Source organism: Prionailurus viverrinus, chromosome F1 (genome assembly GCF_022837055.1).
Source record: "Prionailurus viverrinus isolate Anna chromosome F1, UM_Priviv_1.0, whole genome shotgun sequence".
NCBI lineage: Eukaryota > Metazoa > Chordata > Mammalia > Carnivora > Felidae > Prionailurus > Prionailurus viverrinus.
In genome coordinates this window covers 4,036,997-4,049,247 of record NC_062577.1, presented here as the reverse complement: position 1 = coordinate 4,049,247, position 12,251 = coordinate 4,036,997, and the positions used below count along the sequence as shown (strand labels likewise).

Below are 12,251 nucleotides of genomic sequence, written 5' to 3'. Positions count from 1 at the left end.
TTCCAGGCACTCTTCCTTTTTAACATGTCTGAAAAGCTTTGCCTCCTCATCTGAGACATGAGCAGATTCTCCAACCTCACTGAAGGTGCATCCACCCTTCCCCCACAGCAAGGGTATAAGAACATCCGTTCATTAGTGTTCACTGCCCACTTCTCATGTGCCAAGTATTGAGCAGCGCTCAGGGTAGAAAGAGACAAAGATGACAAAAAGGGCCAGGCACATAAACCAATAACGCAAGTGTGCTAAATGCTATCTCATAGGACATATACATTTGCAACATGTACTTAGGTCATGGGGGAAAGAATAATTTAGGAGAGAATGGAAGGAGAGGGGGAGAATTCTGAGGACACCTCAAAGAGCAGTATATACTGAACAGAACGATGGGGTGGGGGTGGGGGGCATGGAACAGGATGGGTGGGGGGAGACACCCCAGGAAAACAAAGAGACATATGCAATGATCCATGGGCAGAAAAGACACGGTGTGACTGGGGAGGCAGAATGTGGCCTAGTCTATCTATTTGTTGCAATATACCAGTTTGGAACTGAGTGTGAAGCAAGACCTTGGAGCAAATCCAAGGGGGTGTCGTTATTAGAAGCACCAGAAGGGACCTTATTTCACATTTAGCATGGACTCCTGATGATTCCATTTGAGTGAGATATGGGTGTAGTTTCCTTCTGAAATTTTCCACCACAACATTCCTGCATGCATTGACCAATTTCAACGCAGACTTTCCTTATGTTGCTTTATAATTAGAAGCCAATGAATTGAAGCTCCACAGCGGTATGTAGACTACTAGTGATAGCTTTATGGAATTGTTTATTTTTAGTTTGGCAAAGGCAAGGCAGTAAATATCTCAATTAGTAAACTAAAACAGCACGGATGAGAAATGCCCACAAGGAGATAAGGAGTTAGAAATAACTAAGTCAGTTAATTAAAGGAAACCCTCATTTCACTTACCCATATTTAGAGTATGAGGAACCGACCTAATGTGTGTGTGTGCGTGGTGCCGCCGCTATGAGACCCCCCTGCGTTCGTCAGCTTCTAATTGTTCAGGCAGTCTCTTTCTTTAAGAACCACGGTGATGGGTTATTGGACTCAGTGGCATGACCCATCTTGCTGGGTCAATATCCCGTCACAGCGGGGTGGGATATTGTCTTGGACCATGGAATATCCTCATCCCGCCATTTCTTTCAACGTGACCCCAAAGGGGCCCTACTGTGACACGCTAGGGGAAGTCGTTCATTTTCATATTCATGTTTAGATTCACATTATATGGCCTAATGTGTGAAGGCATTGAACGAAAACATGCAGGTGATACCGCAGAATCATTTCCTCGCTTCTGGAGAGAATCTCCTGCGTTACATCCCGAGCGTCTCCAACGCTTCGTTTCGAGAGTTTAGGGTTTGGAGGATGGAATCAGGCTCTTCCTAGAACCGTAAGATGATTAGGAAATACCATTCCAGAGATAAAACATGAACTGGTACCACAATATTGACAGTCTTACAGTAGAGGGGGTTTGTGTTTTAAAGTTACAAAACACCAATATTCGGGTGTCACGATTTTTTGATTTTTAAAGTTGCGTCCTTGAGTCCAGTTAGATTTATGGCGCGTATTTACCACAGTAGGAAGGGTCCTTTGGATCTTCCCCCCCAGGGGGGCGGGAGTGGGGGGAGTCCGACAAAGACTGTTGTCTTCTCACGCCCCACAATCGACGACCGCGTCAGCTCTCTGGGGTCTGTAGGGGAAATGAGGAGGCCCTGTGCATCTGCAGATTAAATTTCTGTCTGTCTCCTCTCTGCTTTGTAGACTGGAAAAAGATAGCATTCAGCAGAGGCTTAGCAACGAAGCAAAGGCCCAAGCCCTTCAGGCCCAGCAAAGGGAGCAGGAGCTGACACAGAAGATACAGCAAATGGAGGCCCAGCATGACAAAACTGGTAGGTGGTAGGGGAAGATTAGAGCCTGGGCACTCGCTCACAAGCCAGGCCCACGCCTTACTGTGAAATGACATCAGGAACACCTGTAACCTTTGGCTGGCCGAAGGGAGCAGATGCTAACTACACCGGAGATTCCGAATTACATATTAGTTAGCGTTTAAAAGAGAAAACGGAAAGTATTGCCCACTGTCTGTTGATTTCAGAGTGCTGCTCTCACATCTGTTGCACCATCTGGATTATGAGTTTATTTACCTGTGTTCAAGAAACGTAAAGCTGAGAGAGACCACAACAAAGTAGAAAAACAAAGGGCTTGTTTTTGGCTGGGTTTTCAGGCACACATGTTATATAAAGAAAATAGCATCAGAGGCTCTGCGGGAAATGCTCTGAGCTTACAGTTAGAGTCTCCTGAATAGCATTGAACAGTTCCCACAGTACACACATTATAGCTACTCTAAAAGCCTAATGAGTTTGCTTCAGCATCCAAACTGGAGAAAAGCTTTAGCCATTAATCGGTTCTTAATTCACTGTCGCAGCTGGATGTAATTCAGTGGCTCCAAATTGATATGTTCCTTTATTTAATCTTTGCAGCTTCGAACATTTTTAGCATTTGTATGATGTCCCCACCTCCCCCCAGCCCCTGTCTAGAGTGATGTTTAATCCTTCACATTCTTCAAGTTCTCAAACTGCTGGGGAAATTCGCTAATACAAGGCATTGACCACAGCTGGCAGCTTGGCTAAAAATTGCCATCTTTCATCACGTTGGCGCGATTTTGCAGACTGAGTTGGCCAGTAACTCTTTACCTTGCATTTGAAAGTAAAATGCACTTTCCAAGCAGGCAGTTTGATGTGTTCAGTCAGAGCATTATGTGGTTCCTTTCACTTTGGAGTTGTGTGTTCACAGACAGTGTTAGTCAAAACAAGACAGTGGCAGTCATTATAATTCCGCACCACATACTCCAAGCTGATTGTACTATTAAAAACAAAAGTTTAATTGATCCCGTCTCTTCCAGAAAAGTGTTGCCTGGTTTTTAGTGCCTTGATTTATTTTGCTCTGGATGATGCATGCTTTTTGCCAATCGATAGTTAACATTGAAAAGAAATAAAGGGACTTAGCAAAGCTTACACTTAAAGATAATTCGCACATGATTTCATTGCACTGCATTCGGTGACATGCTAAAAAATTACTGCTTATCCTGTAGGTGGAAAATCGGTCATGTAAAATTCACTAAATCATCGATTTGCTTACAAAGAGGCAAATGTCATACCGGCTCACATGAGTCCCTCCAGCACTTTCCAGACTCAATAGATGTTTTTCCACTAAAAGTAAAAGGAGGAAATTTCAGGAAAAATTAGCATTTGCCTTTCCTGCTTGCAGGATTCTGGCGATCGAGGGGTCTTGGGCAGAATCTCTGAGCACTACGTGAGAGTATTTAACTGTTAAGACCACCTTAAGAGCACTCCCTTTTATTTTGCAGGAAAATATCACACTCTCTTCAATTCCTTTGACCAGATCTTCCTTGAAGCTCATGCTGTTGACAATGAAAGCTGAGTTCTAAGGAAATTATGTGTTTCACCTTCATAATGAAAGAACTATATACCAGGGGTGGGGATAGGGAAATCTATGAGCAAATGTGAAACTCAAAGCAGGAGTTACAGTATACAAGAGAGTTCCTCAGTTATTTTGTTTTTGAATTATCTAGTCATGATGATTTTTGACACTCTGTTTATAGTAAAATTGTCAAAATAAAAATATAATATCTTGCCTATTACAAAGATATAAGCATCTTGAGGTTTCTGACAGTTTATCAGCGCATTAAAACATTACCCCAAGCTGGTATGATAAAAAATGTTTCTGGTGTGTAATTATTAGAAAAATTAATGCCTCCCAAGATTTAGTGTCTTGCCAGGTGACTGGTGCTTCGACTTAGGACATTGAAATTGATCTAGTGGCTTATAGGAAATGGGTAGTGGTCTTAGTACCTTTACCACTCTACATACAGAAGCATGCTGTCACAACCATAAACATCTTATGTTGGTGGGGGGGCGGGGCTTGTTATTATTTCTAGAAAATGAACAGTATTCACTGCTGACCTCCCAGAATACATTTTTGACAAAGTTAAAGGAAGAGTGCTGTGCATTAGCCAAGAAACTGGAACAAATCTCCCAAAAAAGCAGGTAAGTAATATGATAGAATACTTTCAGAGCACTGTTTGTGTAAATACTATCGTTTGTTTCCTTAAGAAAAAAAAACAGCATTTCCACTATTTTAGAGTCTAATGTCAAATTAGATATGTGTTGATATGTTAACTGTGAAAATATTTTCTCTGTATGAACACTTTCTTGATTGTCCATACAGACCCCCTGGTGTGTTTTCATGATTATGTATACGTACTATTATTTGACTTTTTTAATGTTCAAAATTGATAACTATGAAACTTCAGAACACAACAGTCTATTGACAGGTATTCTATATGACAGGTATTCTAATAAAGGATGTGGGTAAGTTAAACAGTTGGAAAGCCTTATGTTAATACAGTTCATGTTTTAATCTATTCTCACGATTCTCCGTGAGCACACAGAAGCTATGTTTAGGTCAAATGATCATAGATGAGATGTGTACATATAACAGTGAAAGTAGGGGATACTTCAAAATACATAAACCCAAGCCATCCTTTTGTTTCCCCTAAAATTGTTTCACTAGGACAGCTATCATTCATTTTATAGGTACACTGTTTTTGTTTATTTGGTTTTTTAGTAGGCTCCACACCCAACGTGAGGCTCAAACTCACCACCCTGAGATTAAGAGTCGTGTGCTCTACTGACTGAGCCAGCCAGCCGCCCTGGTACACTGCTCTTTTATAAAATACATTGATTGAGATCTTAATTATTTTTGGCACATTTTCTAATCAGATTATTTTAGCGAATGAATTATTTTAGACTCTAAATTGTAAAAAAAACAAAAAACAACAAAAAACCCGAGTTTTCACCTTGGCTCTGAGAGTAACTGTGTAGTCACGGACAAATTTATTCGACCTGCTTGAACTATTGTTTCCTCTTGTAAATGAACGATGTTGGACAGAGTCACTTTGAATTCAACTACGAAAGGCATCATTCATGTAACTAACAAGCTGTCAGATATCACATTAAAATATAACCAAATGGAAAATAACCTGTAGATCTCTTCTGTATTTTTCTGAAGCTCACTTAGATCTACACAGAGCAAGCAGTAGTGCTCAGCAAACAAACTTCTGACTTTGGTATCTCATTCAGAAAGAATTTCCAGGAGGATCAGAGCATATCTGATGACCCTGAGCCCCATCTTGCGTTCCTGCATCAATGAGGTGGCTTAGCTGATGGAATCCCCATCCCTGAATCTTTTGGGGGAATCAGAAGGCTTATGTTATGAACTCAGTTCTTTCTGCTCTCAGAAAGACAGAGGCTCCCATAAAGCACCCAGAATGTGCTCTGACATGGGCACCTTCTTAACAAATGCTAATTAAATATCTTGTTTGGGTAGGGAAAAAGCTCAGGATGCTAAAATGCCAGATATTTTCAGGAAATTTGACAAGGGAACCCAAATGATTTTGTCATGGAAGAGATTCTCATAATATATCAACAGTACTTACTGCTAACTAGAAGTGTGTGATTTGCCTCACATAAACCCAAAAGTATGTAATTTGTTAGAAGAAATAAACAACAGAACAACAACAAACTGGATCGTATAATTTAAGAAGTTGATCTGGGACTTACAAGATTATGTTATCTTAATATTGCTTTGTGATTATTAATTATCTTGCTCTCTAAGGAGACATAATTGGGGAAACGGCAGTGTATCAAAAGGAGGAGTTGCTATATGCTTGGTATATGTTACTTAATTCTTATAACTTGAGACAGGAATTTTTTTTTAATGTTTTTATTTATTTTTTAGACAGAGAGAGACAGAGCATGAGCAGGGGAGGGGCAGAGAGAGAGGGAGACACAGAACCCGAAGCAGGCTCCAGGCTCCGAGCTGTCAGTACACAGCCCGACGCGGGGCTTGAACCCACGAACTGTGAGATCATGACCTGAGCTGAAGTCGGACGCTTAACTGACTGAGCCACCCAGACGCCCCGAGACAGGAATTATTACCTTCTTTTACAGATGAGGGACTCCATACTCGGGGTGTTGAAATAGCTGAGAAGTGGGAGAGCTCGAGTTCTATCTTCGATATTTCTAGTTCCGAAGCCAATGATCTTTCTTGTGATAAGTATAATATTTCACATCTACTACCAAAGAAAATCCAGGCCAAAGTAGTTATGATAAGAAAGTTTGGGAAAGAAAATTTAATCTTTAAATTCCCATGGAGTAGGGCGCCTGGATGGCTCAGTCAGTTAAGCATCCGACTTCAGCTCAGGTCATGATCTCAGGGTTGGTTCGTGAGTTCGAGCTCCGCATCAGGTTCTGGTCTGACAGCTCGGGGCCTGCTTGGGATTCTCTCTTTCCCCTCCCTCCCTCTCTCTCTCCCTCTCTCTCCCTCTCTCTCTCCCCCCCTCTCTCTCTGCCCCTCCCTCGCTCACGCACATAATGCTTTCTATTTCTCAAAATAAATAAAAACTTAAAAAAAAAATGCCCATGGAGAAGTAGGCATGCTTGTCATGTGAGGGTAAATCCGTGACTCTGGGTCAACTTGTGCCCTGTGCCCTGGGTCCTCTTTTTCCTGCTCTAGATCTGTTCATTCACCCTGTACTGATCCAGTGAAAGTGAACCCCAGCCCCTCTCCACCTCCTCTTGCTTAGGGTGCCTCCGGTTCCTGACCACTACTTTGTCAGTTGGGTGTGTTCCTTTATGCCTGACACACAGATGGCACGCAACACATATTTACTGACTGAATGAATGAAACAAGTGTGGTTTCACCCCCTCCCCCCCCACCCATATCCTAATCTGACTCTGGTCCCAACCTGTTCCTTTGTTGATGACAGGCGGTGTGCAGCAAAAGGCACTTTGGAATTCAGAAAGAGCTAGGTTTGAGTCTCACTCTGCCCCTGGGCTTCATGACCTTGGGTACATTGCCTAATCTCTGCAAACCTCAGCTTCTCCATCTGAAAAACATTTCTAAAATCATGTTGCGGGACTGTTGTGGGAATCAGAAATATAGAGAGATACACGGGAACGCATATATACAGCCATGCATATGTAAAGCACCTGGCACCGTGCTCGATACGTAGAAATATAACTGTAGCCGATGGCATTGTTGGAAGGGTCTTGACAGGGGTGATTTGGATCTGACTTTGATGTAGCCATTATTGTCTTTTCCAGGGAGGGTCTGAGTGCCATTCTGACAGACACAAAGTCTATACCACAAGGAAATACTTTTTAAAGGCAAAGGAGGATCAGGGAAATGTGGATCTGGTTGTGTTTCAAGTCCTGCTCTGACGCCTTGTTTTGTAAATCTGAAGAATTAGAATAGGCGTCTACTGTAACTTTACAAGTGGACCCAAAACTAAGGCCTGGCAATCATAAGCACTCAAAAAATTGTTGCTTATTATAGGCAAGACTTCTAGGAGCCCCCAAAGTTTACAACGTATTCATTTTGTGTATCTCACAAGAAAGTGGTCAGTAGGCTAAACTGTGATTTTAAGGTTTTTTTGTTTGTTTGTTTGTTTACTCTTAATTTCTTGTCCACTGACTGAGTCTCTTTTCCTGCTGGCTCCCTCCATGAAGCCTAGGACATTTTCAAAATTCATATAAAATGTAACATGTGATTTCGACATTACCTTTTGCTTTGAATTCACCTATAGAACTTGAAGGGCTCAAAGTGTTTCTTTTTTTAAAAAAGATTATAAACTTACTAAGCCTTATGGGAGACCTCCAGGAGCATGCCTCTGTATACCCAATACTAAACTTTTGGGATAAATAATTTTTCCTGTGCTTTGAGGTGAGGAAAACCTTGGAATTTTCTGAGCTTTCTAAAATTGTCATCGTTGTGGAGGCTCAGTCTCCAAAATAATTAAACCACATGGTAATTTTGATCCGGCTTTTCCTCAGAGTACTATGGTACAATTTTTCTTAAAAGTAGGTGTATTTCTTTTGTGCCGGTCAACAATTTAAAACAGTCCTTGTTGCTCCCCTCGTCTTGCCCATGCCGTTTCTCTAAGGGTTCCATGTTATTTATAATCCCATACCAACCAAATGGATTCTTACCATTGATAATAAGCTTTATTTTTTAGTTCACAGATCCAGCCATTTGACTGGAGCCCATGCAGTCGCTAGGAAAGCTGACAATCTGGGCTCACCATTCCGTGGTCTCTAACTCCTTACCCCAGCCCCGTGCTGGGCTGCTCTGGGCAAGTGTTTTGAAACGGTTTCTCCGTGTGTGTCTGATGTATGTGTTTTCTCCCCAAGTAACTTAAGTCCTATCGCTCCCGTTCTCTGGAAGCCCTCCACAGCCGTTAGCAGGGTACTTTCTGCACGGCGCGTGCCATGCTGCCTGGATGGTGTCTGCAACTCCAGGGTTTGTGAATGGCACGTCCCATTTTAAAACTAAAAATGAACTGCCGATCCTGTGCCTTTTACATAGCTTGTTTTTTGACCACGAGACGAGAGAATTAATTCCATTTTGCTCTTAATTGGCACCGGGCAGACATTCTGGCTGATTTTAGTTGACGCTCTCATAAACTTTAGCTACCCTTCCGTCTCTCTTCCCCGGGACCCCGAGAGCTTATTACAGGGATAGGGTTTGTTTTTGAGGTTGGTAAGTGGAGATATTTAAATATCCTTGGTGCAACTGTGATTTCTCTTTATCCAAGTGAGGGAAGCGTTCCCTCTCCGCAGGCGCTTGGATGAATCAGCAGTGAGATGTTTGTGGTGTGGTTTGCTGTGCTCTGACCGTGGCCTGGGAAAGAGCTGAGAAAAGTTGGGCACTGGGAGGGGTGAGCCTCGGGCAGCTGCAGAGCGGAGATCAAGGCTGTGCTGGGTTGCAGGGTCTCAGCACTTGCTTGTGGAAGAGAAGGGCTCGGGAGCACACAACCCCGGTCTATGCGGCTTTGCGTCTCCTCTCTTTTCTGTCATTGTCACTTTCTGGGTTGCTAGGCTTGTGGATTGATGTCTAACACTGCCCATTGTGTATTTGTGATTTGCGTTTTGTAATTAAGAGGAACAATGGGAGTCCATTGGGTCTCGTTATATATAATGGTTGGTTTAATTTGTTTCACTTCTATCTTGTTAATTGTAAATTGATCATTAAGATTTGAATTCTAATCTGTCACTAGGGTTGTGGGTATTGAGGCTAGAGCAATGATCCTGGTTTTAATCACTGATGATGAGAAACAAATTTTATAATTTTGGTACATATTGCAGTTCATATATTTTAACACTGTATTTTATGGTGTTATAAATATTGTTAAATGACTTTTAGTGTAGTTTTACTGTGTGGACTATAATGTATAAATTATATTACTGTTTTGGCAACAGTCGGTATCCAACTGTGTGAGTTTAATTGAAGTAAAGAACACACACCCGGTTGAACTATTTTTTTTTTCCCCGGCATGTTTGGATGATGTTAGGTTGGGATGCTACAAAAATTATATTCTACAAGGAACGACTGATACTGACCTCTGCTAATTGTCACCAAAAGCCGAGTGAGAATCTAAAAGAATAAAAAATGACGGGGTCGTGTTTTCCCTTAAAAAACAGTTATTGCTGTAATCCTAATTATAGTAGTAAAATATCATACTTCATGCAAATGCAATTACACAATATAACTGGTGTATAAAAATGCAGGGGAAAGTTCATGCTTCTGTGAAGCCAGAAATTACCTAAATTTTCGATGAAAATGCGTTAGAGTCATCTGTTCTTTTATATGACACTGGATAACCGTGCCACAAATGTAATCTCAGACTAACACAGAAACTTGTGCCGGAAGTTTACTCTCTGAACTTTGTAATCTATTTCTTTCAGTGTATCATGGGCCCCAGATAGACAAGACATGATGTCTGTGTACACTTAACAAAGTTTTTATCGAACATTGGAACTTAGAAGTCAAATCAGCATTTTAAGCAAAGGGGAAAAAAAAACCCAAAAATATGTAGAGCAGAAAAAAATATTCTAGCGATAAAATACCTGGTAATAGTATATACTTTTACAAAATAACATTTATATTTTTGTGGTCATGTACGACAACCTCATAGAGCATTTGGCTATAACTACAAGGTGGCTCAGTCAGTTAAGCATCCGACTTCGGCTCAAGTCATAATCTCACAGCTCATGAGTTCGAGCCCCACATCGGGCTCTGTGCTGACAGCTGGAGCCTGCTTCTGATTCTGTGTCTCCCTCGCTCCCTGCCCCTCCCCGACTCATGCTCTGTCTCTCTCTGTCTCAGAAATAAAAAAACATTAAAAAAAATTTTTTTTTAATTTTTTTTAATTAAAAAAAAAAAGAAAAAAATATCCTGTGACATCACCATCCAGCTAACTATTGTTAACCTGTGGCATACTTCCTTTCAGTGAATTTGCGTGTGGATGTAAATGTGTCTGTACGTGTACGTTTACCTGGTGAGTGAGTTACACTGCATATATTATCCAATGAACATGTGTGTCTGCATCACTACTCTGGAAACAATTGTAATGGAGCCATTTGTATGCATAATTCATTAGACATTTAAGATGTTTCCGGTTTTTAACTGTAATGAATAATAATAATCTTGTCCATAATTCTGAATTTTTGATGATCCCCTTAGTTGAGATACCCTAAAAGGGGATCATTCGTCCAAAAACAATAAACCTTTTTTTTTGTTTCTGTTTCAATCACAGGAAGCCTTTGAAGGCTATTAATGTGTACGACTTTGCTCAAGTACTACGCTAAATTCTTCTCAGTATTTATGTACCCATCTCAGTATGTGACAAGAAAAAGTGAGAGATTTAAGAAAGGAAAAGTGAGAGGCAATATTGCATGGTGGGCCAGACAGCCCCCTTTAGAGCTGGATAGGCCAGTGTTTGTATCTGGGCGGGCCTAATCACCATTCCGGTGACCTCAGGCAAATCATTAAACCTCCTATTTACCTCACAGAGAAAAGGAAAGAAACACTTGCCCTGAGGAATTAATGGCCATCATTAATATGAAGGATGGGTTCCACTACCTGGTGGAGAGTCCGCGTGCAATAAATACTCAACCAGAATCTGATTTTATTATGCGTTTCTTTGAGTAATAGTGGAAATTGTATATTTTATAAATGTTCATTGGCCATTTCTGTTTCATCCTCTGTGAACATTTGTTTTATATTCTCCATATTTGTTTTTTTTTTAATGTTTATTTATTTTTCAGAGAGAGACAGACAGAATGTGAGCAGAGGAGGGACAGAGAGAGAGGGGAGACACAGAATCTGAAGCAGGCTCCAGGCTCCGAGCTCTCAGCACAGAGCCCAAGGCTAGGCTCCAACTCACGAACCATGAGATCATGACCTGAACCGAAGTCGGTCGCTTAACCGACTGAGTCACCGAGGTGCCCTCTCTGTATTTGTTTTTAATTGGAATTTTGATGGAGAGTGGGACAGCACTTTATTAAATGATGCCTCTAATCATTTAGATTAGGTTTTTTTATGTGTTCCCATTTCTTTTTTTAATTTTGCAAATTTTGTTCCCGGTTCCTTTTGTTTTTCATGAATTTTTTTCAAAATCACAGTGACTTTCAAAATTTTTTTTCCAGGTTTATTGAGGTATATTTGATGTGCATCAGTATACGTTTAAGAAGTACAGCATGATGCTTTGATTTACATGTATTGTGAAATGATTACCACAGTAGGTTCAGCTAACATGACTTTATTTTTTGTCTTAAATAGGTATCCATTGCAAAAATTCAAAAAATACGGGAAAGGAAAATAAATTTTAAAAAATTCCTAATTCTGACACCTAGAGATAGTCAATACTAATATATGATATACACATCAAAATATTTTTGATTAGGGGATCCTGGGTGGCTCAGTCAGTTGAGCGTCCGACTTCGGCTCAGGTCATGATCTCTGGGTTCATGGGTTGGAGCCCCACGTCAGGCTGTGTGCTGACACTCAGAGCCTGGAGCCTGCTTCAGATTCTGTGTGTCCCTCATTCTCTGCCCCTCCACCACTCATGCTCACTCTCTCAAATATAAAATAAAACATTAAAAATTTTTTTAATTAAAAAAATATTTTTGATTATAAAATGGAATCACTTTATATGCTGATTTTTACTTATTTTCCTTTCTTACCAGTATATCATATTTTTAGGTCAATGAATAACACTAATAGCCACACTGTCAGAATAGCCTCTTGATATTCCTTTGCATAAGTAACGTAACCAGTCTTCTGT

General features: G+C 40.8%; 1 protein-coding gene across 6 annotated transcripts in view; it reads left to right on the top strand.

Moving 5' to 3' along the window:
- Nucleotides 1-12,251, top strand: part of SDCCAG8 (SHH signaling and ciliogenesis regulator SDCCAG8) — a 249,215-nt gene that overhangs the window by 155,857 nt on the left and 81,107 nt on the right. For 3 of the 6 annotated variants that reach the window (XM_047840472.1, XM_047840471.1, XM_047840470.1), the window contains 2 exons: nucleotides 1,808-1,935; nucleotides 4,002-4,110. The exons of 2 other annotated variants lie outside the window; for them this stretch is intronic. In XM_047840472.1, the coding sequence (XP_047696428.1) occupies nucleotides 1,808-1,935; nucleotides 4,002-4,110 (237 nt within the window). The remainder of the gene's footprint in view (nucleotides 1-1,807; nucleotides 1,936-4,001; nucleotides 4,111-12,251) is intronic. One more of the 6 variants, XM_047840474.1, reaches the window with a different exon arrangement.